Raw genomic sequence first — 25520 nt, forward strand, 5'->3', positions numbered from 1 at the left:
ATTTGCTCTCTCTCTCTCTCTCCCCTCTCCCTCTGTCTCTCTCCCCTCAACCCCCGTTGGGCTTTGAGATGTTAACCTGTAAATATTAAAACTTGTGCACTGCTGGTGACATTTGGTGCTTGTGAAGGTGGGGAGGAGGAGGGGGAGCGGAGAGGACCAGAGGGGGAAGCTTGATGAAATTGAACCCTTTCCTGCATCATGAATATTTTGCACAGCACCAGGAGGATTCTGGGACTTATCAGAGCTGTTTGTACCCCGGCTTCAGAGCAGTTCACAGTCTCCGCCAGGAAGAAGCTCATGTCTGACCATCAGACGTAAAAAAAAGGGACAGAGGCGAGGCGGTGAACTGGGAAAGCTGAGTTGAGCCGCATGCACGGGCTCAATCTGTTAAGTAGGTGAGCTGCAGTTGACGTTAGTAAGTGAAAGTCAGTTGTAGCGTTGCTGCAGCGAGAAAAAAAAAAGCCCTGGATGAGGGAATGACCTACATAATGAGGAGGGGAGCCTGGGTGATGAGGCTTTTATGGAGTGACAGCTGTTCTACCTGCCGTTGTCACCTTGACAGAGCAAAGGGACTCATCAAAAAAAACCAAACTAATGAGTGTCATTGTTCTTTATAGCATAAGAGAACAGGGACAACGTTATCCCACATGTCTGCCATATTAAGCACACCCTCAACCGCCCCCACAGCCAATTTATGACAAAGATTCTTTTAGCTTATCCAGCACTATTTCGGATAGAGTATCATCATTTTCTGAGCCGCCACCGCCGCTGGTCCCAGTGGACTCGAGCGGGAAGTGTCACTCACCGAAAAACTTTAACTGGGGGGGAGAAAACGAGACTACTCCCTCATTTTTAAGCAACTGTGCCAATGCCCAGGTGCTCTTTTCAGGTGCTACAGTATGCACTTTGTTAGACTGAGAGAGACAGGTCTGTGTCTGGCTCTCCTATCATCTCGGGCTGCTCTTTGCCTCAGTGTCAGCAGACTGAGCCTTCCTTCCTGTCAGTCTGCCGGAGCTGATGATGAATTATAAAAGGGGCCTGCTCTCCCAGAGAATACAGATGTTTCCACACGCACACACACACACACACACACACACACACACCTCTCGTTCGTACTGGATGGCTCTACACAGTGAAAAGCCTTATCGTGCTTGCGATACAGTCGATGGAGAACGAGGACTTATTATGCAAGCTCAATGAGAAAACAGGGACTAATTAGCTTGAATGGAAACACGTTCGGCGTTTCCAGCTTTTCATCTTAGAGAGGGGTTTCTGTTTGCAGCGTTTCTTTGACTGCTGATCTACATGTGCATATTTTTAAATAAAATATGGAATTCTCTTAATGACTGTAACACAAGTTTAGAAGTCATAATAATCCAGCAGAAATCCTCTCAGAGGTTAAAGAGGCTTGTTTTTGTGAACTGAAAGCCCACAGGGGAGAGAGTCGGCACATGACAGACGGCTTGGTTTGAAATGTTTGACTCAGTGGTCAGTACGTACCAGGTGCTGTGCACACAGGGGCACAGATAGACTGAACGGCCCGCTGCCTGATTGGTATGCCATCTCTTTCTAAAGTAAGAGCAAACAGAGGGTTGTTTTTAATTGAGACACTGAGGAAGAGAGGCAATGCACTAATAAACAGGTAATTATGCAACTCCCAGCTCCGCCAAAGCAGATTGTGAATCCATTAAGGCCTCTTCGCAAAAAAAACGCCTCTCCTATTTTTTTTTTTCTTCTCCACTGATTTTTTTTTTCCCCCTCCTCTAAAGTGGTACGCAAAATCCCCATGCATGCACCCAGCCCTGTTGTGTAGGAGACAGGCTCTCGACGCAGAATTCATAACAATTAACCATCAATCAGACTTAACCTCTGGGGTCACAGTAAGTGCTCCTCGCCCTGCGAATCTGCCGGCCAGATTAACACAGCGACAAAATGTGCCTGTACATGTCAGCTAATCCATTTATTTATTCAGCCTCCTCCCAGACTGCCTGATTAATCGCTCCCACACCACTGATGGAGAGAGAGGAGACAGAGTGAGAGAGAAAGAGAACGTGCTGCTCAGTGCGCTCAGAGGTCCGTAAGTGTGTGTGTGTGTGTGTGTGTGTGTGTGTGTGTGTGTGTGTGTGTGTGTGTGTGTGTGTGTGTGTGTGTTTGTGTGTGTGTTTGTGTGTGTGTTCACTGAGCGGTAGCAGATTCCCCTAACACACACTTGACTGAGCATCAAAGCGTAGTTTGCAGGAGCGTATGTAAACAACGATGGGGATGTTCAGAGAGATATTCGCGAACACCTGCACACATCCATCTCTCGGAACAAACAGACAGGCTTAAATTCTCACCGCCCACACATTCAGACCCAGAGTGCCTCGCAATTTTAAGAAAGTTTGTATTCTTACCTTGAGTGGCGATGTAGTGATTTGGCCTGTGGTAGCCCTGAAAACAGAAAGAAAAGTGGGAGAGGGGAAATGAGATTCACTTCACTTTTGTTCCTCTCGTTGAAAAAAAAAAAAAATGTGAGCAAGGCCATTTCACTCTGAAGGAAACATTCTGCGTCTTTGATGTTTAATCTTTTTTTTCTGACAGGTTGTTCAGGTTTATATCTAAGTCCCATCTTTCAAACAATACGTTTTAGAAACATCACTGAATAGAAACAGATTTTATCTGTGTTGAAAAGACTCTAGAAGTTTGGCCCTGAAGCAGCTGAAGTTCTCATATCATGTCAAAGTTCAAGATCTCAAAACATCTGAGAGAAAGTCAACGTTTACAACTATCCAGGAAAACAGCTCATTTTGATTTTAAGGTCATTTCAAAGACAGAGTAGGCGTGGATAATCACATTTTTATTAACATCATGCTGGCTCTCATCTATAGCACTAAACATACATTTTAGATAGATAGATAGGCGCTACTGTCATTGTATTTAATAAGACAACAAAAGCAAAGCAGCAAATCATCTTGGTCATATATAAAAATATATTCATAGTTATGTGCATACAATAAAAGGTTGTGCTAGATTAAAAGAAAGGCAGTTTAGTTTGAGTCAGCTGAATCAGAAAAAGAAGCAAAATCTCTGTTATAGCAAAATATTTATTTCAATTAGTCAATGAAATGTGAGTTTGAAAATGCACTGTTTTCCTTTTCATAGTTAGCGGTTAGCATACAAATGAAACGTTAGATGAGGTGCCCTTATTTGTTCTCAAAGCTATGATTGCAATGCTAACTGAGGGCCCGATGGTGATGAGAAAGACTAGCCATTTAATTATAAAACTGAACCCTATGCGCTAATGCTTAGCACCCGCTGTGACCTAAAATAGATCAACAAGAGCCTTTACTCACACATGCAAAAAGACTACACAAAAGACAGCTGTGGTCATTATCACGATGGACGAAGCTAATGCTAAGTGCAAAGAGCTGAATAGCTGCAGTGTGATGATTCTTTGATTGGTTTGGGAAATAAGTGTTCAATTTTCTTGATAACTACACCCAACCCAAAACCAAATTCAGAATACTTGCAGACACTTAAATGTCATGATTTAAAATTTGTATATACTTGTATATATTTGTTATACTTTTGAGTTACTGAGTACAGTATTCACAAGACTCTAAGTCCCAACATCAGAAAGCTATTGAGGATAAAGATTAAACAGCTGTTTTTCTTTCTGATTTGTCCTGTGTTTCTGCAGCTGCATTTTTGCTTCTCCACAGTCCAAGTATTGCATGTACGTCATTCAGCCAGTCTAACAGCTGTTTTCTAGTCAAAAATAATTCAGTCCTGAACATCTGACTGAGTGAGGTAACTGCACCGCTGAAAGCTGGTGATGGATGCTGCTGGATGCAGGATGCATAAACACTCTCCATCACACACTCTATATGCAGCACACCTCTGGAGTGAGCAGCCAAAGTGTTGATAATCCCCAAGATACAACTAACAGCACTGATCTTCACAATAGGCCCCCAGTCTCACGGATTACCCTAATCCCTTCAAGTTTTATTTGTCCAATTCCTTGTCTCCTCTCCAGAGATATGAGGCAGGAAACAAAACATAAGGACTTAAAGGCTCTTCGTAGGCCCTGCCTCCTCTTGATTGTCTCCCCCCCCCTCCCCATCAACCCCTCCACACACCCCTGCTGCTCTGCTTATCTCACTCATATTCAATTTAACTTGGACCGTGATTAACGCTCCTCCAATGAAGGGAGGAGAGACACAAAGGATATTTTCCTCACTCTCTCTCTCATCCACCGGGCTCTTTCAGCTATTCAACTGTCCTCCATTTTTAATGACTTCTTTATCTCTGGACTGAGGAGGAGATTTGTTTGTGCTTTCATGTAAGTTCTGTCAAGTAAAGTGGGGGCCCAGCACACTGTCGGATTAGAGGGGGAGAGACGGGAAGAAAGCAGGGCCCTGACAGTCACTGTCAGGTGAGTAGAGCTTACTATAAATGGACTCGCTCCTTTTTAGACACATGTTACATTAGGTACATAAGAGCGTTTCTTCATGATCAACACAAAGAGATAAATGCAGCTACGTCCGTGTGGGAATTATTAATTGAACATTCTTTGTTTCCAGGGTTGTGTAAATTACTAAAGGAGAATTAAATGTGTGCTATTCTCTCTGTATTTTGCTGCATTGCTCATTACAATGATCATTTATATTAATTCTTTCCAGCAACAGCGCCGCGCTCCATGTCTAAAATATGCAGCAAGAGATGTTCTTGCCTGTGGGCATGAATTTGTATTTTCAGTCTGAATATCATTAGATAGCCCACTTTTGCAAATCTGGGGTACAAACCCAATCACCTACAGAAATAAAGTAAAAAACTACTTATTTACTTTTCCAAATACACTAAACAGAGACTAAATGCTACCTCTATTGTGTTTATGTGCAATGATTTCTTTATGATCCAGAGAGTGTAACATCCTTCTACTACACAGAAGCCGGAGGGAATATAAAGGCTGCATTATTAAAGGGGGGAAAAAAAAAAACTAGCCTGCAGCCCCGGACCCTGAGGGGCCCCAAAAGCCTGCTATTTATTGGCCTATCAGGTGCGTTGTGGTAATTTTGTCGTTATTCTCAAGTTTTTGTGGGTGTTCACAACTAGTGAACAGTATAAAGTAAAAGTGGAAGGGGCCTGAAGGTGGGTTCTGCATTGTTAGCTGTATTGTCTGCACATCTGGAAAAGCAGTGGTTCCAAACCTGCCAGGCGAGAACACCCTAAGGGGTCACAGGAGAAATCCTGAGGATCATATCACAATGGAAGGCATGGGAAGGGAATTTTTCTTAATTTTTTGGTACTTTACTTTCATTTCTCTTGTCTACATCTGGAAACTTGAAATTCCTAAATAAAGCAATGTGAGTATTAAAATAATTGCTCCTTGGTTTAACTTCTTTGATCAGAGGTTTCAGGTAAAAACTGATTTAATGAAATGAATCACGAGTCAGGAGGTTAAAAACCCACTGTTGCAGTCAGATAATTTCTTCCTTTTTTGTCCTTTTACATATCAATGTGTAAAGGTTACGTCTAACCAACAGAGGGTCAGTAGGAGTCAACAAGTTATACAGCCATGGGGAGGGGGTCTGGGTGGATGGTTGGGATTTAAGAAATATAAGTTTGTGTTCTCCGTCCCCAAATTAAGTTGGTTTTAGAGTTCTGCAAGGACCAAAGGTGATATGCAGATGTGTTTAAAGGCGGCATGATCTATCTAGGTATTCAAGATAATACAGTTTCCATTTATTCAATGGTAAAAGGACTGCAGGACAAAACAAGTGCTGCCTGAAAGACTTGGTTTCAAACTCTGTTCACTGATCTACAGTGAATTAGCCCGGCACACCCCATTGTACTCCATGTGCAGAAAAACAAAACTCTGCAGACAAAGAGCTGTTTCTCTGTGCGTTTTCTCCCTCCTAAACGCTTATGAAAATACTCGATCAGCTGCAGAGAAAAGAAACATACCCAACTGGCTCTGCTTACTCGCACATGACTCCAAATAATCGGCAGCATAATGGAGTACAATAACAAACACTGTGGGAAATGTTCTACACATAAGAGTTTATTGGGCAGGACAAGCTTCTAGATGGGTTAAAAAGCTTTCTGAAGAGCAAAAACATCATTACCCATCTGCCTGCATTTCTACTAAGTACTTTTTCAGTGAAGCTGGCAGAGCGGTGGAAATCCTTTTCAATCAGGACCCTCTTTAATATGCGTATATTCTTATCTTATAATGGGGCCCTCTCTATTGTGAGAGTCTTCTCTGTAGCGGCCCCTTTATTTTCTCCACGGCATAATGGGCCATAAACTGAATAGCGGAAAAGGTAAATAATTTAAGCCCCCTGTATTTGCCGTGGCACACCTTGCATTATGAATTTATGTTTGAAGGCGTAACAAGAGATTACAAATTACCACATTAGAGGGGCGGGGTGGGGGTGGGGGGGGGGTGGGGGGGGTGGGGGGGAGATGGGAGACGGAGTGAGAGTTCTCTCCTGAGCAGAAAACCACTTAGGGAGTCAGGTACATCACCGAGCCATTACACACGGAGAGGAAGCATCTGCTCAAAGAGGCCAATGAACTGCTGCGATTGGTCACATCCTGCTACCAACACTGCTATCAACGGCAGATCAGGTCAGATCACGAGCCTCTCTATTGTGTGAGCTAAGTGGGTTAAACTGGTTTTAAACGTGAGGCATGTCTCACGCCACTTTTTAATGACTTTTACTTACTGTAAAACTATATGCTAAGTAACTTAAGTGCATGTACGCTGTAAGTGCTGTGTGCAAGTACTCTCCAGTGATACATTTAAAGCTCTTGAAAGAACTGCTGTGTGGAGTTTGATTCAGTGCTCTTGTCCGTGAGAGTCTAGCAGCAGAGGAGAGGCCGTGAAGCAGGGCGAGACAGAAAAGCAGCTCTGTAATTTCTAAAGTCCACGTCCTTGATCGCCCAGAAAATGACAACATCGGTTCCTATTTTCAATCTCTTGAAATGACCAGACATGATAATGACAGTGACATAATTGTGCAAATAATAACAAGCCCTCACGCCGAAACAACGTCAGCAGTTGTGAGTCTTCGTTATTATGCTACTAAACGTCTTAGGGGAAAATCTGGCGCGGCTGATTAGTGTACAACCACTTTGACACTTGAGGCCCACATTCAACTGCGTCTGCAACCCGTTGTGTCTTATAGTGTATACAACAGCTCCAAACGTAACCAAAGCTTTATCACAGAAGAAGAGCAGGAAAATGTGACTATGAGTCATTTCTGTGACAGCAATAAAGTGTGTCTATAGTTCTTCTGTAATGAAGGTATGAGAGCTCTTGAATCTTTTCATTTATGAACATTAAGCAACACGAGTCTAATAGCAGCCAGGGCAAAAAAAGAAAAAAGTGTCTTCTACAGTTTATTTCTGTTTCTGGCTCTGTATGCTCTCTTTGTGAAGCTGTATTTGTTTTTCAGTTTTTAAAACTTTGCTTATTAATCAGACATAAAACTTTCTCTTTTTGGTTTTCACAATGTGTTCATTCTGTTTTCAAAGCAAAGTCCAAAACTATAACCTCAGTTTCCCCTGTGTGCTGGTTTGCCTTTTCTCTCTCCCAGCGCTGTCAGCCTCTGATCCTCATTCCTCTTAATATATCCAATGAATAGAGTGATACAGCAGCCCTCTTAAGTTGAACATAAAGGTGCTGTGTGTGTGTGTGTGTGTGTGTGTGTGTGTGTGTGTGTGTGTGTGTGTGTGTGTGTGTTTTTGTGTGTGTGTGTGTGTGTGTGTGTGTGTGTGTGTGTATGTGTGTGTGTGTACATGTGATGGGCAGGCAGTAGGGGATGCATTGTCCCTCAGGCCCCCCTGCGACGGCGGCACCAGCGCCCTCTCTCTACCCGAGAGGAAGCGCGGTGACCTTTGCGTTGGTGGCGCTGGCTGGTGTGTGTACTTACATCAACGTAATTTGCATTAATGTAATCGGAGCTCTGTTCCCCCTCCAGGGCCTGCAGCCTGACACGGGAGTGATCATCTGGAAGAGAGGCGGAGAGGAAGAAACCGGCGTTGAATTAATCATATTAACGAGGGCATCAAGAGAAGAAAAGGCGGAGAGGAACAGAGGGACAGACAGTAAAAACAGAGGACCAAGACACAAATGATACAAGACAGAGAGAGCGGTGAGGAATGAGTGGAAGAAAAGGCCAGACTGACATCACACTGTGGCACGGATGAATATAAAGCTGGAGAAATGCAACATGCCTGATAGAAAGCACCAGCCATGTGAATGAGACTGACAAACACAATGATGCTGCTGTCTGTTTAAAGCCTTGGTGATGTGAAATGGGATATTAGGTAGAAGAAAGTTGCATGATGTAAGACCTTTTAAAGTTGAAAATGTCTAAGTGAGAATGGAATGACATGGCAATGCAGAAACTTTATAAAACAGTAGCCCAAAACACCGCGAACTTGAATTATGACAAACATTTACGATCTATGAATTAGCAAAATGGAAACGATGCGGCCTTGACTCCAGATTTTTTTTGCAAATTTTGCTAAGAGGAACACATTTTATTTTTATGTACATTGCTCCAATTATCAATATGACTCTAAAATAATCTAAAGAAAATCCTCAAAATTGGATGCCCACCCAATAACCAACCAGTCAGCATTATTTGGCTAATCTGCATTACAGCTCAGCCCAACTGTGAATAACTCATATGAATTAATGGGGAAATCTTTTTTCTGCATTTTTTCCAAACACAGCTGAGGCTACATGTTATGCGCCATGTGCTGCAGGGCTGATTTCTCATAACTGAAAAGACACTGCAGGAAGATGAATATAAAAGTAGATTGGAAAGGTCAAAGCTGCTCTCGTTGGCTGATAATAAAACTCTGTTTGAGCAGCTTACAGTTATCCAGAGTCACAAGCCTGGCCAATAAATCAGCCTGAAGAATGGGACCGGCACACACAAAAAAAAATAACTCATGAGTGCTCAGGAGGTGCTTTGTATACACACATGCAATAATATTCCCATATCGGTTCTTCATGCGGTTCTCATCCTTCTTGGCAGAATCCCACGGTGCAGACTGTCCTTCAAAAAAGCTCTGAAAAGACATAAAACAGAGAACAGAGAGGGGGGGAGGTAAAATATGGTGTTGTGTTAGAGCACTCTGAAAGACAACCAGGCTTAAGAACACAGTCTTCCTCTTTCTGCTCTACTAATAAAAAGAAAGGCAGCATTAGCAATAGAGGGATAGACATATTCACATAATTATTAGACATGAAACACAGAGCGGATGGTGGATCCTGGGGAGCTGTGTCAAACTGAGAGTGCCATTAGGGCAGGAGCGGCGGGTGTCACGCTCAAACTTCTCCCACTGTGCCGCCTTTGCCAGGCGGAGCCACCGCAACGGATGTCTGTCTGCCTTCGTCTGAAGGACTCAATCAGCTCATCACGGGGAAAAAAATAAAGCCAGCTCATCGTCTGCAGATCAAAACTGCTCTACTTCAGATTACTCTCATGAAATATTTATCATCCCTCGCTTGGGGAGATTTCCATTCTGATGGCACACAAGGCACAATTAAGCCAAATTATGAAAATACATCTCCGCTGCCAGTCGACTGCTGTTCAGCAAGGGGCGGCCAAGGCGGGAGAGGTTGGCTCCAAGCAGACGAGCCTGGACAGAAACATGATATATTTCTGTCTTTTTGATTGTCAGCTAATGCACATTTAAAAAGTCAGCAAATGCATTAGAATGCAGAGCCGCTGCAGGAAAACGATTCAAGAGCATTCATCGGAGGTTAAACAGATTGTTTCGAGGGTTCCTTTAGAATCTGAGAGAGCGGCGCGCGTCGTCCTCAATCATCACTGTTCTACGACTTGATGGTTTCATTCATCTCAGTGCTACCGCAGGCAGCAGGCCGTTTGTCTAGCCAATAAAAGGTCTCACAGACACGGCACAAGGACGGATTCCCTGTATGAAGTCTTAAGGATTAGTGATTTCACTGAGAAACAGCTTTAATATGCTAAAAACATGTCCCATCCTTCCAGTGAAGATGGAAGTGTGTCACAGAGATGGATTGTACGGGCCTCTCCTCCTGTGACAGTATGTCTTGAGGAAATGCACAGGCCAATGTCGCTCTCTCTGTCACCCTGAAGGATAAAGGTCTAATATCAAGCATCTGGAGACAAATCATCTTCCAGCCAAAAGGCGTTACCTGCCAACTATATAATAGTTCTCTCTTAAACTGAATGACCCTGCCTGCCTCTGATGCTATGGGTGTCATTCCTCAGCCTGTTTAGATGCTGGATCCAGAAAAACTTAATAATTTAATAAAGTAGTTGCATCCCCAGAGGAAGACACTATATCGAGGCTTTCATTTGTAAGGATATAAACCCATTCTAGGGATAATTAGCTTCCAAAAATTCATCAGACAGTGATTGAAAAACAATGGATGGCTCCACCTGTGAAAAGTATTTTGTAGGAAGAAGGTCGTCGTTCTACTTTAGTGCATCTGCAGGTACTTTTTCACACCGCTTAAATTATTCCCACTGGCCCAGATCCAACTTAGTATGTTTTTAATTACAGGCTTCCTGCTGCACTAGAGTCCCAGCACAGTTTGTCTGCCTTGTGCTGTTTCCTCGCCTGTAACCTCTTACAGTAAGTGACAAAAGACATAGAACTTTCACTACATTCACTCTGGGAAAACCTACGGAGCGACAACAGAGTGCTCCACATACAGCATACAAAACATAAAATGACAATGGCACAAAGCGGCAGAGTCCTTAAGTGAGCTGCTTGACTAAATCATAACCTGTGTCACTTGTGCTTAAAGAGTTTCAGGATTCTCACAGTAAGGCTAGATGGAACATATTTTATATCACATCAAAAACAAGCTGAAAACAAGTGAGGTTACAAGGACAGGATGACATTTCTAAAGCGGCTCAAACTTGTTTTCTGCTCACTCAAATTCTGTGTCAGTTTGAAGAAAAATCTGGACATGCAAATAATTTGCATCAAACATGGATCTGAATTTCCCCCAGGGGATGAATAAAGTATTTATCTATCTATCTATCTATCTATCTATCTATCTTTATAAAGCTTTGTCACAGAAAACAATGGAAGTTTGTGATTTTTTTTTAAGTGTCTGTTTTTCATGTCACTTTTCAATTACCAGTCTAACCATCAATGTGCTTCCAAGTTATTCATAACACTGGGAATATGATGGTTTGGTATGATACCAGGGTTGAGTCATTGTTTGGTTTATGTGACTCATTATTTTCTGCTCCTTGTTCTCGTCATCCTGAGGAGGCGGTGGTTGTGATTTTAGAAATCTTTATCAGGAAACACCTCAATATTGTTGTTGACTTTCTATGGATCTTACACACTGTTTATTAAACACTCCTATTCAATTGTTCTCTACTGTTTTCATTATGATGACCAAACTTGTGTCATTTTGTCACATCAAATTCTGGTTCACATCATGAACAATGTAATTTTTCCAAGTTAACAAAATTAAAAAATGACAGGAATTAGAGACTCGCTTATTTGGACTGATGTAATAGCACAAGACTGCTTTTTGTATACTCACTTGACATGATACATGGCCCTGAATCCGTATTTATTTGCTTGTATCAAACAGTATTTGCCTGAGGCAGCATTGACAAATCCAAGATGGCTGCCAGCGTAGCAAATGTAGTATCATCACACTAGGCCTTCTTAAAGGGAGTATCTGCACTTGAATTCTGCCAACTTCTACTTTTACTCCACTACATCTCATAATAAATTGTATACTTCTACTCTGATACATTTCCACAAAGAAGCTTTGTTACTCTAACTCTAATCAGGATTTTAGATTTTTTTAAATAAATATATGGGTTTAAGTGATGGAAATTGAAGTTTAAAACTGAGGATGGCAGTAATGAAACATCATGGATGCCAACTGGTTTAAAAACAAAAGAAGTAGAAAAAGTAGAGAAGAAGATGAAGAAGCAGCAAGTAAAGCAAGTGTAACAACACTGGAACGATGCATTTCCAAGATAAAATATGTTTAACCTTGATATGTCTTGGGTCATATTTTAAACCCCATATTGCCATGGTAACAAGGTTTAAAACTTGATTTTCAGCAAAAGGTATTTTTAGGTTGTTCAGACTTTTTTTTAGGATGCTTAAAGTAAAAAAAATCAAGTTCCTTATACTCGAAAAACAACCACTTTCTTTCATAATTCCATCATTTACTACTTTGAAGTTTATAAGGGAACACAATCACAGTGACATCATAATGACTAGACATAGTGTTAAAGAGGAACATCACTTTTCAAGTATTTCATCATCAAACTGCTTTGATAACATTGCATACAGCAGCTTCTGTTGGTAAATGCCCTTTTCAGATTAGAAAATAAATGTGAGATGTTTGAATCCCACAGGGCTTTAAAAAAATAATAGCCAACAAGCACCATCAATCAGGTTTGAAATTTCATCTACAAGTTGAAAATATTTCACAAATACCAAAGTACCAAAAGTATTGGCTTACCTCGTTTATCTGATCCAAAGTTAACGTACAGAATAACAAGAAGCATGGTTTGGAGAGAGATATAGTACAGTGTAAGTCAACAAGTTTAAAGGTGCACGAGGCTCCAATCTCATCATCAGAAATAAATGGTTAAAAAGGGCATTAACCTGAAGACAGATCGATAGAAAGAGAAGACAGCAGAGGAAGACAACACACAAATGAGTCGCTCTAGCTGAGTGAGAATGAGTTTACACACTAAAGAGCTTCCCACAGGCTTTTGCTGCAAAAGTCTGTGGACAGCTAGGTGACAGCAGAGTAAGGAGTTAAGAGTCAATTGTTAGACGTGGCGTTTATTCTTTTTGATTGACTTGTTTGCATCTACCTAATGCCGAACTCGTGGACCCAAAACATCGTTATCCTTAATGGATTAGGCCAAGAGGAGAGCCCAGAGCACAACAGCCCCTCAATGATCTGATGCCGCAGGTAGCGATGAGAGGCTGCATCATTTAATTCTGTAGTCATGAGAGCGAAGTGGGGAGTTAATTACTGATAAATCTGGACTGCACAGTCGAACCAAGCAGGGAGGATGATGGTGGGGCAGAGAGGGAGGAAGGAAAGAACAGGGGAGGTGTATAGAAGTAAAATGATTAAATAAGAAATGAGGGAAGGGAGAGGATATGAGAGGACACAGAAAAATAGAGCGTAAAAATTAGGTGTTAAAAAAAGTGAAGTGAGGTTGTAGAAAGGTGATAAAGAAAGACTGAAGATGTAGGAATAAAAAAAGGCAGCGCTATCATTTAAAAGGGCCCATTGTGATGTCAGAGAGAAAGTCTTAAGATTTACAGATTAGATCTAAAAAAAAAAGAGGGATTTAGCTCGAAGCTAGTCTGTTACAACACGGCTGCAGGGTGAGACGAGGCTGGCTGCTGTGGTGCTGAGGGACGGTGAGGAGGCTGGAGTGCCGCCAAGCCCTGCCAGCCTCCTGCACTAATGAGAGGAAATGAGAGTGATGCTCTTCTGGGGCAAAATCTTTTGTTTTGGTGTCAGCGAGAGGCATGGTGTCACATTACCAATGCTGGTGTGTGACAACAGTCTTGAGAGAGCAGCGGGCTGTCATTGGTGGAGTCTAATTGGACATGATTCAGATTAAGGAGGGGACGAAGCTAACATGCTAGCGAGCTCATCCTCGCGCTTATTTGGGTTTTGCATGTCAAGTTGGACTGCAGCTGAGTCTCACAGGGGATTTGGGACAGACACAAAATGCGCTATAGCTGCAAACAACAAGGAACAGATGAACAACAAACTGAATCACACCGTAAACACACTGTGACGGGGTACATTAACAATTTATCATAAAAGTGCATCTGGGGAGAAACAAAACAGTTCTGCTGTGCGGTGCAAAAACAGGGAGGGACAGACAGGAAAAGAGAGAGAGAGAGACAGGCGGAGAGAGGCTGACACACGTGAAGCTGGTGTTAGACTGATAAACATTCCCACTCAAGAACCTCTGTGGAGATGTTACAGGTCCATCACAGGGCTTTTGTTTGTGTTTAGAGCAGAGAGGGGAGGGAGAGACAGCTGGGAAGTGTCATACCTCATACTCCTCCTTGAAGCCGTAGCCCTCGGAGCACTTCATCTGGGTGATGTGCTGGAGGAGGTCGGCCACGCGGATGGCCGGGTGCAGCTGACCCGTCTGGTACGGCACGTCGACCTGCTCCCGCTTCCTCAGGGAGTGAGTGTGTGGCTGCACCAGGCTGCTGGTGTCACTTCCCATGTTCTGACTCTCATCTGGGGGGGACACAAAAACAGGGAAAAGGGGCCAGAGGAGGTCAGGACGGAGAGGCAAGAACTAAAATGTCTCAGTCTTAAATACAAGTTGGTGACATAGTGCTTGAAGCAGGAAATGATTTTGGTATTTCCCATTGACTTGTGATGTAGAGTTAAAGTTGTCGAGGTGTTTTCACTCACATCAGATCATCTCTCACTTACGAGTGTTCCCATTAACAGATGGCACATTATCTCATTTACTGTTAAGCATTATGTCACCACTCTCCAGATTGACAAACAACTCTCAACTATTAATCTGTTTGTTATGGATGGTCACAACAACACAACATCATTGAGTAATAGGATGAGTCATGTGGTGGAAAGGTTCAGGTCCGTCTGTCTCAATGTGTGGCTGCAAAATATTTAAAACCGAAGGTCTACTGTATTCCACCAGAGCCATTAAAGCACACTGTTATCATTAAATATGGCTACTGTCAGAGAAAGAGGAGTCAGCGGCCCTCAACTGCAAGAAACAGTATAAAGCCATCGTAAAAAAATCCACATGAGGATGCTGTAAAACAACAAGTTTACTTTGTTTTAACTCGCACTACAGAGTGCTGGTTTGGGCTGCGGCTCGTATTTGGGAGTCAGAGTCCACTCCAGCACTTTCGTACTGTAATCCAGTCAGTGGCAGACATGAGGCACAGATGCTGTGGGGGAGCCAGCGGACGATGGAGGGTGTCCAGAAACATGAAGGAGGAGGATGTGAGGGGGTGTTGTGGGCCAAAGTGAGCATGTTGCAGCAGGCACCGTCAGAAGCATCACACAGACACAGCGTGGATTCAACCCCCTGCCACCCGATATCTCCTCCCCTCACCCTCCCCCAGCCCGGAAAAATGAAAATAAAATCAAACCTAAAAAAATTTGGAAGAAAAAAAAAACAGGAGGGAAGCGGAGATGGGAGGGGAATGCATGGGGGTGATGCTGCCATGGGGCACTGGAGACCATGCTAGAGGCTAATGGTGGCTTGGTGGCACGGATACGGAGGGTGGTGAGATGCTAACATGTCCACTGATCATGCAATCAATGTCGTAATGTCCATATCAGAAGCAGCCTCTCACTGTCGGCCTGCTCTCTGAGTAAACACCACCTCCTTCCCCCAACCCAGGGCCCACTTAGGATAACTTACCATTAATGGGCACTTTTTAGATAGCAGATACATAAGAAGTTACGTATGTAAAGAGAAAGAGAGGAGAAGAGAGAGGAGAGAGGGGATAAGCAACAATACAGCATGAAAACCTGTTACAGTAGATTGTTTTTTAGAGCTAGCTAAAGGGCAAGATCACATGCCTCCTCAGTCCAAGCTACCTAAGTAGAAAGCCTAGTCAAGGTGGGGGGGGATGTTGAGTGGATGGATGGGGCAATTTCAACAGAGCAAGACAAAAGTAAAAAAACAAAAACAAGGAAATCATGGATTTAAAAAGGGAAAAGAATGGTGGAAAACTAGTCGTCTTTGGAACAAGTTGTAATTATTTTAGGGCATATTTAACGATGCCAATTATTTTTTTGAAAAGTCTGACATTCAAGTTTTTCCTCTAATTGCTATAATTATATTTTGCACGTGCTAATGGTGACACCTGTATTCATGCATTTTTTTTTTTTTCCAAATAGGAGTGTGTGATGAAATCAAAAAAAATCCTTTATGATCTAATCAGTTTTGATCATTAACCTCAGCTGATGAGACAATGCTGTGACTGCATGTGTCACAACTGAAAGCATGTAACCTTTTTCCGGGCTGCTGTAATTTCACGTTAATTGTTTCATGCTTCATTAGATGTGGGACTAACATGAGCAGCTGTCACAACAGCGATGATGAAAGATGCTGCTTCAAGACACACAAGTTTGTGTGCCTACAAATGCAGCTCTGTTGCTTATTGCGTCTTTATTCTTGGCCTTGAGTATTTCATTATTACAGTTCCAGTGCCCCACTTAGTAGCTACATTATGTGGTGCGCTGGTAACAAAAAGTGTCCTCGCATTGAAGCTGCTGCACTTTGGGCTACACAGCATACGCCATTAAAAGGCGGATAATGATTAAAAGGCGAAGAAAAAAGCTGTTTTAAAAATGATTTTACTTTATCCCTGAACATGATGAATAAACACGGGCAAAATTAAAACAAAAACAAGTAGGTCACTAGCAGTTAGCCAAAGGCAGAGGGAGCAACATTAAAAAGAATAATAGAAAAGGTTGTTGTTTTGGAGGGTCGGAAGGGAGTTAAATGTGTTGTGAAAGGAGAGGGGAGGGAGGGGAGGACAGCACAGCTAATGCAAGACTTTAGATGTTCAGGCTGAACGTATCCCGCTATTGAAATCTTTTGGTGAGTGGGGCGATAAGAGAGTGTTTTTTTGGTGGTTTTTTTAGCCTCCCTTTCACACTGGAAAGTTTCTGTTTGTGTCTCAGTGCAGCTGCTATGGCTTCAGCACGCTGTAGCCTTGGCGCCGGGGCAACCTGCCCCCCTCCCCCCGTCCCCCCCACCACCACCACCCCTCCCCCCTCTTTTGACACTCCCCCACATCCAGTCCACATGTCTGTCCATGCATATGAGAGGTCAAACATGTATGTGACATCACACGCACGACACGCAATGCGGATGGGATGGAGTGAAGCCAGCCTCAGCCCAGGAGAGCCCCACGATTGACAGGGAGGGAGAGGGGAGGAAGGGGGGAGGAAGGAGGAGGAGGAGGGCGGGGGACGAGGGGAGGAGAAGCAGCAGGCAGGTATGAAGGTGAGGAAGCCATTTTTAGTAAAAAAAAAAAAGAAAAAGCCAACCAAACAAAAAATGGGATAAGAATCTGTGCTTGTCCTCACAATGTAATCTTCAAAAACACCATCTTATGACTGTGATACACAGTAATATAACTTCATGTACAAATAAGAGTAAATACTGAGCAGTAATGGGAAAAGGAAAATGTTTCTCACCTAATATAGCAGTTGGCACAAAGGGATCTGTTCATACCCCCAAAACAAGTGCAGAAGTTGAAGGAGGAAAGAGAGTTGCAGTTAAATAAAAGAAGAAAAGAAACAACAATAACAGACAGATTTTTGGTTTCTTGCCAAGCAGCATATCAAGAAACTTATCATGTTTTCCAGAAAAGCTAATTACACTGTAAGTTTGGCTGATTAGAGACTAGCTTCTCTTCACTCCATCTAATCAATGAGCTGTAATCTGATGACATAAGACGTACAATTATACATATTATTTGGAATAAATTGAAGTTATAATTGAACAACTAAATTCCCTCTTTGCAAAGTGAAATAAAAAAAGCAGCGATGTAGCAGAGTGTAAAGCCATCGCAAGTTCATTTATCTACCTTCTCATTTGTGAAATTGTTTCATCATTTAAAAAAGCAAACATTAACTTTATGATCATCTCACACTTTGCTGTAATAAATTACATAACGAAGCCTTACCAAAAATATTGATCCAATTAATATCTGTTTGAAAACATTGCATCCTGACACTTCAGCAGGTTTATTTTGATGACTGAATTTCACACCTTCTGCTTTCACTCAATCTCACTGCTTATGTACAGTAGTAAGCTCTTCTGTGTTGACAAACAGGATTAGCAGGAGGGAAAAGACATTGTGTGTTTACCTGGGTAGTAGGAGTTGGTGGGGATTGATGAACTGAGGGTGTTGGCTTTAGGCAGTGTGAAGGAGGAGGGTGATGAACCAGCTAGAGATGGGACAAAAAGAAGACAACACAAGTCAGAAAAACTTAGCATAGTTAAGTGGAGGGTGTCATATTCACACCTTTTACAGGAGTAAAAATAGTTCTACCCATGATTAAAGAGACATCATTATAGCTTACTTTCAGAATCACACTCAACCCCCCAGAGTCAATATTGTTGTTTTTCTAGCTTCGTGCTTGCCAGCTTTCTATGCATTTAATAGTGTTCATGTCTTATTATGGTATCATTTATAAGCACAAATCAACTAATTTATTCAGATTGTCAATAACAGAGGGGATAGAGCTGCCAAAAAACAACAATACTCAAAGAGACAACAGAGAGACTGATGAAAATGTGCAAATAAGTCTGAGTTTGGTACAAAAAAATAAAAAACAATAAAAATAACAAACTGTAACACATAGTCAAATCTGCTGCTGAAACATAGCTTTAGAAAGAAAGTGCAGCATATCCCTTTAACACATAGTAGAGGGTGAGTTCATATACATTTTATAATGTATAATATGTGAGTAGTCTTTACAGAATAATGCCCCTCATGCACCATCAACAGACTCAGCGGCCATGCTGTTGGCTTTTTGGGTTATTGGCACAGTATGTTCAGGTCTATAATCTGTCAGCCGTGATGTTTTGCACCACAAAATAAGACTATTGACAGTCATGTAAGGTCAAGGAGACTGTGCAGGGGGCTTAGGTACAGGGTTGAGGGCATTAAACTGATAGGCAAAGTAAAAAAAGTAATGCATTTAAATGATTCCTGCTGGCAGACAGAGGTCCAGTCACACTAACAGACAGTTAATCAAGGTCAGAGCATCTTTGGGGCTCATCCCCTGCCGGGGTGTGGAGACAGAAGCTGCTGTGGAGTTTTAATCTGATGGTTTTGACTGGGATTATACCAGGTCAAGTCCTGGGTGCAGACTTAGCTCAGCTGTCCATCAACAAAGTATTAAGTTTAACCTGGGACAGAGAAAATTAATAGGTTATCACAGCAGGGCAAATCTAGTACGTGTTGTGGGTCTCCTTCGTGAATAGGAAACAGAACAGTGCTGAGTTCAGGACCTCGTGTCTGAATGTTCAGCCTTTAAAACTCCTTCTGTTAACTTTGCTGACTGAAACACCCAAACAATCTATTAACTCTTAAGTTAATTTGATAAAGAATAATTCAAGAACGGTGATAGAGGGAATGTCTAAAAAGGCTAGAACAAACGCTGTAAGGGTTGTGAAGAAAGATGAGTCTTACATTAAAGAGAAATCTAAGAATCTTCCTAAAAAAATAATAATAATCATTGAAGTGTCTTCCATCAAATGAAAGCACATTTTCTTTTAACTGTTTGGAAGGAGCTGCTTCTTTTTTGACCGTATCAGCACTGGTATAACAACACAGTTTTCAAAAGCGACAAAATGACTGTCAAATCATTTGCTCACAGTGGTTAGAAGAAGGCAAAAGCTGATAAAGAGACATTAAGACAGTATTTCATTAAGAATCAATTTACCTAATTAATAAGTGCAACTGTATGTGGTATCACATCATAAAAAACAACTTTAATAGCAATAATGAGGAATCTTGATATCTTACATGATTGTTCCACAATTAGAGAGATTTTATTTTCTACAGGAGGTCAAAATAAATATATATTTTTTCATTACTTAAAGAAATGATGGATATTTTCACCTAACAAATTCGGATTTAATACCAAGATTGAGTTTCTGGATGATTGTGTTCCTGCTTCCACAGTTTTCTCACATTTTTAAGCTGTCCCCAGATGAAAATTTCCTGTGCAGCCAAGACTGATTTCCTTCTCACCTGACCACACCAAATAAATTGCATCCACCCTGCTCACTGCATGTGTGTGCGTGTGCGTGTGTGTGTGTGTGTGTGTGTGTGTGTGTGTGTGTGTGTGTGTGTGTGTGTGTGTGTGTGTGTGCGACTGTAAAAGGCAGGTAGGCTGATGCAGGACATAGCTTACCTCGCCCGTTCAGAGTCATGGCACACTCGCTCCGGGCGTTGAGTGTGAGCGCACACTCGCTGCGGCCGTTGAGAGTGAGCGCACACTCACTGCGGGTGTTCAGCGTGTGGTTGTGTGTGTCCATGAAAGACAGAGCCTCGTCACAGTTGGTGCCCTGCTCGGTGTAGCTCTTGTCCATGGAGTTGACCATCACAGTCATCTCTTGGCGGGTGCTGTTTAGTGTCTCCTTACGCTTCTTGGCCAGTTTCCTTTAAGGGAGGGGGTACATAAAAACAAACAATAAGACAAGCACAACAATGACTGTGTTTGAATTGATCTGATGCGATGTTGTTAGCAATGACTCATAGATGTAATGAGATATGGCTGAGCTAATGTGCCCCTGTGGCTGTGGTCACATTAGGTTTTATTAGGCTCCAGATGCTTTTTCAAGCAGTGAAGTAGAAATCGTTCAGAAAATGGAAAGGTGTGACACCCTAACCCAAATACATCAGTGGGCCTGATGATTTAAAATTAGCCATAGTATTTGGGGGTGGAAGAATCACAGTTGTGAACAATGAACTGAAACCGTCAACCTGCTTTTATTGACCTACTTTGAGTTGACGTGCTGGAGCCTACACGCAATCTGTTCCTGATCAAACACCATTAAAGTATTCTGCATGGCGTGAGCTCATACACACATGCACAAATGCACCTGCGTACTCACATTTATTCCAGACTGTTTCTTCTTATGTAAACACGGTTGCTGAGCTCAGATGTCACCTGTTGTGGCTTCACTTTATTGACTGAAACATACTGCATCTGGTTAAACATCTGTAGAGCTGTTGTCTTGTACTAGTAACCTCTCATACAACAGGTGAGACTTAAAGGTCTTGTGTAAAGGCTTGATGTTCGTTTCCGGTCTTAACGACAATCCAATGGTCACCAGCTTGTGTTGTAGTGGCCCAAGGCGCCAGGGCAACCTTTCTATATTCAGAGGGCCAAGGTAAGTCTCTGGCATAGCCTTGACCTTGCCACAGTTTTCTAGCTCTAAATGTACCTTCTCTGAATCTGTTAACAAAGCAAACTTAACCCTAGTGCAACTGTTATGTGGAGTCCTTCAAGGCTTTGCCCTGGGTCCCCAACAATTCTCCAGCCATATTGCAATTGAATACTATTCAGACCCACAACGTCACATTTCACTTGTTTGCAAATGACACCCAGCTGATCCTCCCCTTGTAGCTGAATGTCAGGGTTAAATAAGAGGGTGGTTTGCTAATGATTTTCTTGAGTTTAATAAAAACATTTATCCAAAGAACTCAAACTTGATGTACAAAAACCTTGACGTTCATCCTTGAAAAAGCTCTTCAGTTTGAAAGACACTAATACTGATGGCAAATATTGTCTTTATCATATCCGTTTTCACGGATTTCTTATCAGCAAGCATCAATCATTCTTTATTTGTATGAAGCCAATTCATAACAAATGTTATCCCAAGACACTTTACAAAAGGGCTCGACTAGATCTTACTCTTTGTTGTATTTTTACATAGACCCAACATTAATCCATCATGAGCACAGCAGTGAGCAACATTTAGTAAAGTTACAGGGGCAAGGAAAAACTGTGTTTCACCGGGCTTAAACCTCAGCAGGAGAAGACTCATGTTAAACAGCCATCTACCTAAACTGTGTTGGGCTTGGAAAGTGGCATGGAGAGGAAAGAGACGGATAGAGACAAACAGAGCAATAGATTTAGAAAATCCATGTGAAATAAATTTGTGTTCTGCCACATCAAACTTATTAGAAATATGCAACCACAATTTGTTTATCTTGCTAGTTAAAAAATAAATATACTGTAAATATAACCACATGGGAAATTTAACAGATTTAAACAGTTTAGTCGGGAGTCTATACCAGGTTTCCACCATTATACCAATTTCTGACACTGCAAACGTTCTTGGCTCTGAATCCCTGACGGCATGGCGTTCTGAAACTGACCTCAGACCTCTCAAAGAACGGAGCAACTTGCATAATAATAGTTCCTCAATGCTGATAAATAATGCATCATATCGCCACTCACAGGAGTTAACCCTCCTATCTATATTTCCACAGAAGTTGCATTACAGAAAAGCGGTTAACAGCTTGAGCTGAAACATACTGTAGATTTATCTGATGCCTGCCACTGCTCTGTTGCTGGAGGGGAGCGAGCGGCGTAAGAATTAACTATGGCAGCCCTCACACTGATCCTCGCACTTTGTTACTCTCTGTGTGACCCCCTCTGCCTATTTGAATTGCAGTCTCTCTCACGGACAACTGCTGTCTAATGATGCACTCCTGCTGCTTTGTTTTCGCAAATCTCCTCTGTTTATTCAATTTTGTCGCTGTCTCGTGCCATATGGCAACAAGCTCCCGCTGCCTTCAAACAGTCATTTGCTCTGAAGGCCCCGACATGAGGCAAATAGAGGATCGGTTCTTCAGAAAGCAAAGTGACAAAGTAGTGACATTTTCATCTGCCGGACCCACTTTTTGTCTTTAATCTGCAATTAGAGTCAGGAACCAAATGGCAATCTTGTCTCTTTTTTTCTGTTATAGCTTCATATTGTAATAGCAGTGAGGAGGGGAGGGGGAGCTGTATATGCCCTAGGCGATATCAAGACTGATTCGGCACTGTGTGCGCTCATGGAGAAGACTATTAGGAGCTGCTATAATCCAGGTTTTAATACTGTATCGCTGTTCTTATTTCTGCTAAATCTTGGATTTCCGCTTGCCTGGCCCGAGCAATGGTAGAAGCACCAGCGTCGGATATAAACGAGGCTGCACGGACGCCAGTGCCAAAATGAGGAAAGCACCAGCAATACTCGGATGTTTGCTCGGCACCGTGGGTGTTAGATGAAGATTAATTGGCACGCTATCCTCTCCTCATTTGTAAGAAGGGAAAATTTAATGATAGATGACTATATCACAGGGTCTGATATGCCGGCAGAGATAGTGCAAGGAAGTGTACAGTAGAGTGTTGTTTCATTTTGATGAAATAGATCATTTATCATATTCCACGATAGTTAGCTGCACTGGGAGAGATCTCAACAACAAATGCACGGGACTCGTTTGCTGGCAGGCAAAAGCACACATTTTTTTGAACATCACTGAATGTGCATATGACGAGGACGATAGAGGCAGATGGCAGACGTGTTTGTAGAAGTAAAGACTGAGCAAACACTGGAGGTGACTATATTAGGCAACTCTCATTAGAAAGATTGTCTGCAGTTCAGCACATGACAGATCTGGCAGATCATGGATCTCAGTGAGCAGAGCAGCTCCTAACTCCATGACTTCAGCTACAACAAAGGGGAAGCTGCACGGATTGTATGTCTGCATGTGTTCACCAGAATGTCTGTTCTGTGGGAGGTGACACTGCTGCAACTTCTAAGACAAGAGCTTCAAAACCTCCAGCTCAGCATGGTAGGCCTCATTTCAGCACTGAAGCAGCCTAAACCTTGTGACATTGGGACAAAGACCGCTTCATTAGACAAAGCCCATACATGTGCAGAACACGGGTGTGTGTTTGTGTCTGTTTGTGTGTGTGTGTGTATTAAATGACAGACATACAGCTGAGAGGGGAAACAGAAGCGTCTTTGATTAACCCAGTAGGGGCATTTCTGTCGTTGTTTGCACTGCGCCTCATTTGAAACACCTTTTACACATTCTTATGTAAGGCTGTCCATCCATCCATCATACAGTTTGTCCACATATCTATTCTTCTGTGTGAATACTGAGAACAGAAAATTGGACTATTTCTGAGCAGACGCTATTCAGTGATGCACAATACTGTTTATCTGCTCACTTGATTGCTTTATTGATTCTTTAAAAAACTGGGTTTTTTTTTAAACAAAATAATAAAATGAAGAATGTCCTTCATAATTTTTTTAGCTGCTTGTCATTCCATGCACAGAATTGAAAAAGAAATGCAGTGACAGGATAAGCCTTGTGCTTTCAGGAGTTCTCAAAAAAGTTTGTATGTTGTTGAGAAAACGAGAAAGTCCTTGACAGCATGTTAGCACAAATAGCATTTACCATTACCTATATTTTGCTACAAATTCCCACCACACTTTGTGTCATTTTGTGTACCATTTGTGCCTTGAAAATCCTTTTTTGACTAATGGTCAAAGTCTGTAGTGTCATTGGTTTACTATGACTTAAATCAAGTAATAAAATGATCTTTATTACTTGATTTACAAAACAAACAAAAACTTGTTTGACTGACAACATTTGGACTAAGATTTCCCTTTTGTCAACTTTAAGTCACTGTCAAAAAGAAAACTTTATTTTCTAACAAAAATCAGTATTTCTGTGACTTTTCCAAAAATGCAATGACACTGTCTGTCCTCAGCCAGAACATGTTGCATGTAGTTAAGTAAGCCACTGTGTATAGTGTCAGACTGTGACGGACAGATGGTTTTGTCTATGACACATAATTTTAAAGTGTATTCATTTAAACTCTGTCACCCCATGCATGACATCCGTTCTCCCTGCTCGAGCTGCTCTTCATCTTCCCCTTCCTCATCAACATTCAGAGCTCGTAAGTGCAAAAAAATCTGTGAGGCTTGTACCAATTAATGTGATTCTTGCTGCATGTTCGGCTTGTAAGGTTTAATGAAGGTGTTTGCCCTGAGCACATTGTGTTACACATGCTACGTTTAGTAAGACTCCCATTCTGACACTGAGTACAGGGAAGGTGATTATGAAAAGTTAGATGTATAGAGGATGATTATTCAAATGTGTTTTCAGTGAAGAGGAAGCGATTAAGAAACTAAATTACAAACACTAACAGTGGCTGGTTCTATTCACACCATTCTCTGTTTCTCCTCTTCATGTAACACTTAACAGTTTGATAAATAACATACGGGTTTGTCTACTATTGGACAACTCAATGTGTGTACTCATCATATATTATGATATTTATTATTCATGCTATATGTGACTACCTACCAGATGGGAATGAAACATGTCAGTCCAGATTGATTTTTTTTTTTGTTATTTCTGAATATTTAAACGCCTTCTGCTGTGTTATACAAACAGGGTAAGAAAATAAGGAGATGAAGCCACTAAATGATTAGAAAAAAACAAAAGTTAAACTAAAGCAGTGTTTTTTTTTTGGTTCCTTTAGATTTACTGACCAAAGGATTTAAAAAGGACACTGACTAAATATCAGCCTAGAGACTAGAGACACTGACTAAAGTAAACACTCCATTGAAGACATATTTCTGACTTTTTACATCTACTATTTTCTCTTATTTTTACTCTGTTTTTCCAACGACTTCTGACCAAATCAACTTGGTCTGTAGCAGCTAAATGCTGGACTGTGTTCAAAGCTAGCTGCTGCCATACTGTACAGTATGTGTGTCATGTGGCCTTGCACAGTGGATTGGCTTTACTAAATTACCAAACAATAATATGAAAAATCTACAAATTGTTTCCACTGACCCCCAAGCAGCCAAATAATCACCTTTTCCTAGATTTCAAATGTTTGCACAAAACAACAATATAGTTGTTGAAAGTAGATACGAAGTAGGATAAAATAAGGGTAAACT

The 25520-nt window shown here is 41.8% G+C and overlaps 1 protein-coding gene across 15 annotated transcripts in view; it reads right to left on the reverse strand.

Annotated features, from left to right (window-relative positions):
- The window catches only part of LOC109980807 (protein tyrosine phosphatase receptor type M), a 160093-nt gene that overhangs the window by 21652 nt on the left and 112921 nt on the right, over nt 1-25520 (reverse strand). For 7 of the 15 annotated variants that reach the window (XM_065954295.1, XM_065954294.1, XM_065954300.1 and 4 more), the window contains 8 exons: nt 19958-20205; nt 17900-17980; nt 17225-17251; nt 14073-14266; nt 8982-9069; nt 7920-7996; nt 2394-2430; nt 1501-1569 (listed from right to left, as the gene is read on the reverse strand). In XM_065954295.1, coding sequence (XP_065810367.1) covers nt 1501-1569; nt 2394-2430; nt 7920-7996; nt 8982-9069; nt 14073-14266; nt 17225-17251; nt 17900-17980; nt 19958-20205 — 821 coding nt within the window. The remainder of the gene's footprint in view (nt 1-1500; nt 1570-2393; nt 2431-7919; nt 7997-8981; nt 9070-14072; nt 14267-17224; nt 17252-17899; nt 17981-19957; nt 20206-25520) is intronic. The other 8 variants (XM_065954302.1, XM_065954303.1, XM_020629409.3 and 5 more) reach the window with 3 other exon arrangements.

Source organism: Labrus bergylta, chromosome 4 (assembly GCF_963930695.1).
Source record: "Labrus bergylta chromosome 4, fLabBer1.1, whole genome shotgun sequence".
NCBI lineage: Eukaryota > Metazoa > Chordata > Actinopteri > Labriformes > Labridae > Labrus > Labrus bergylta.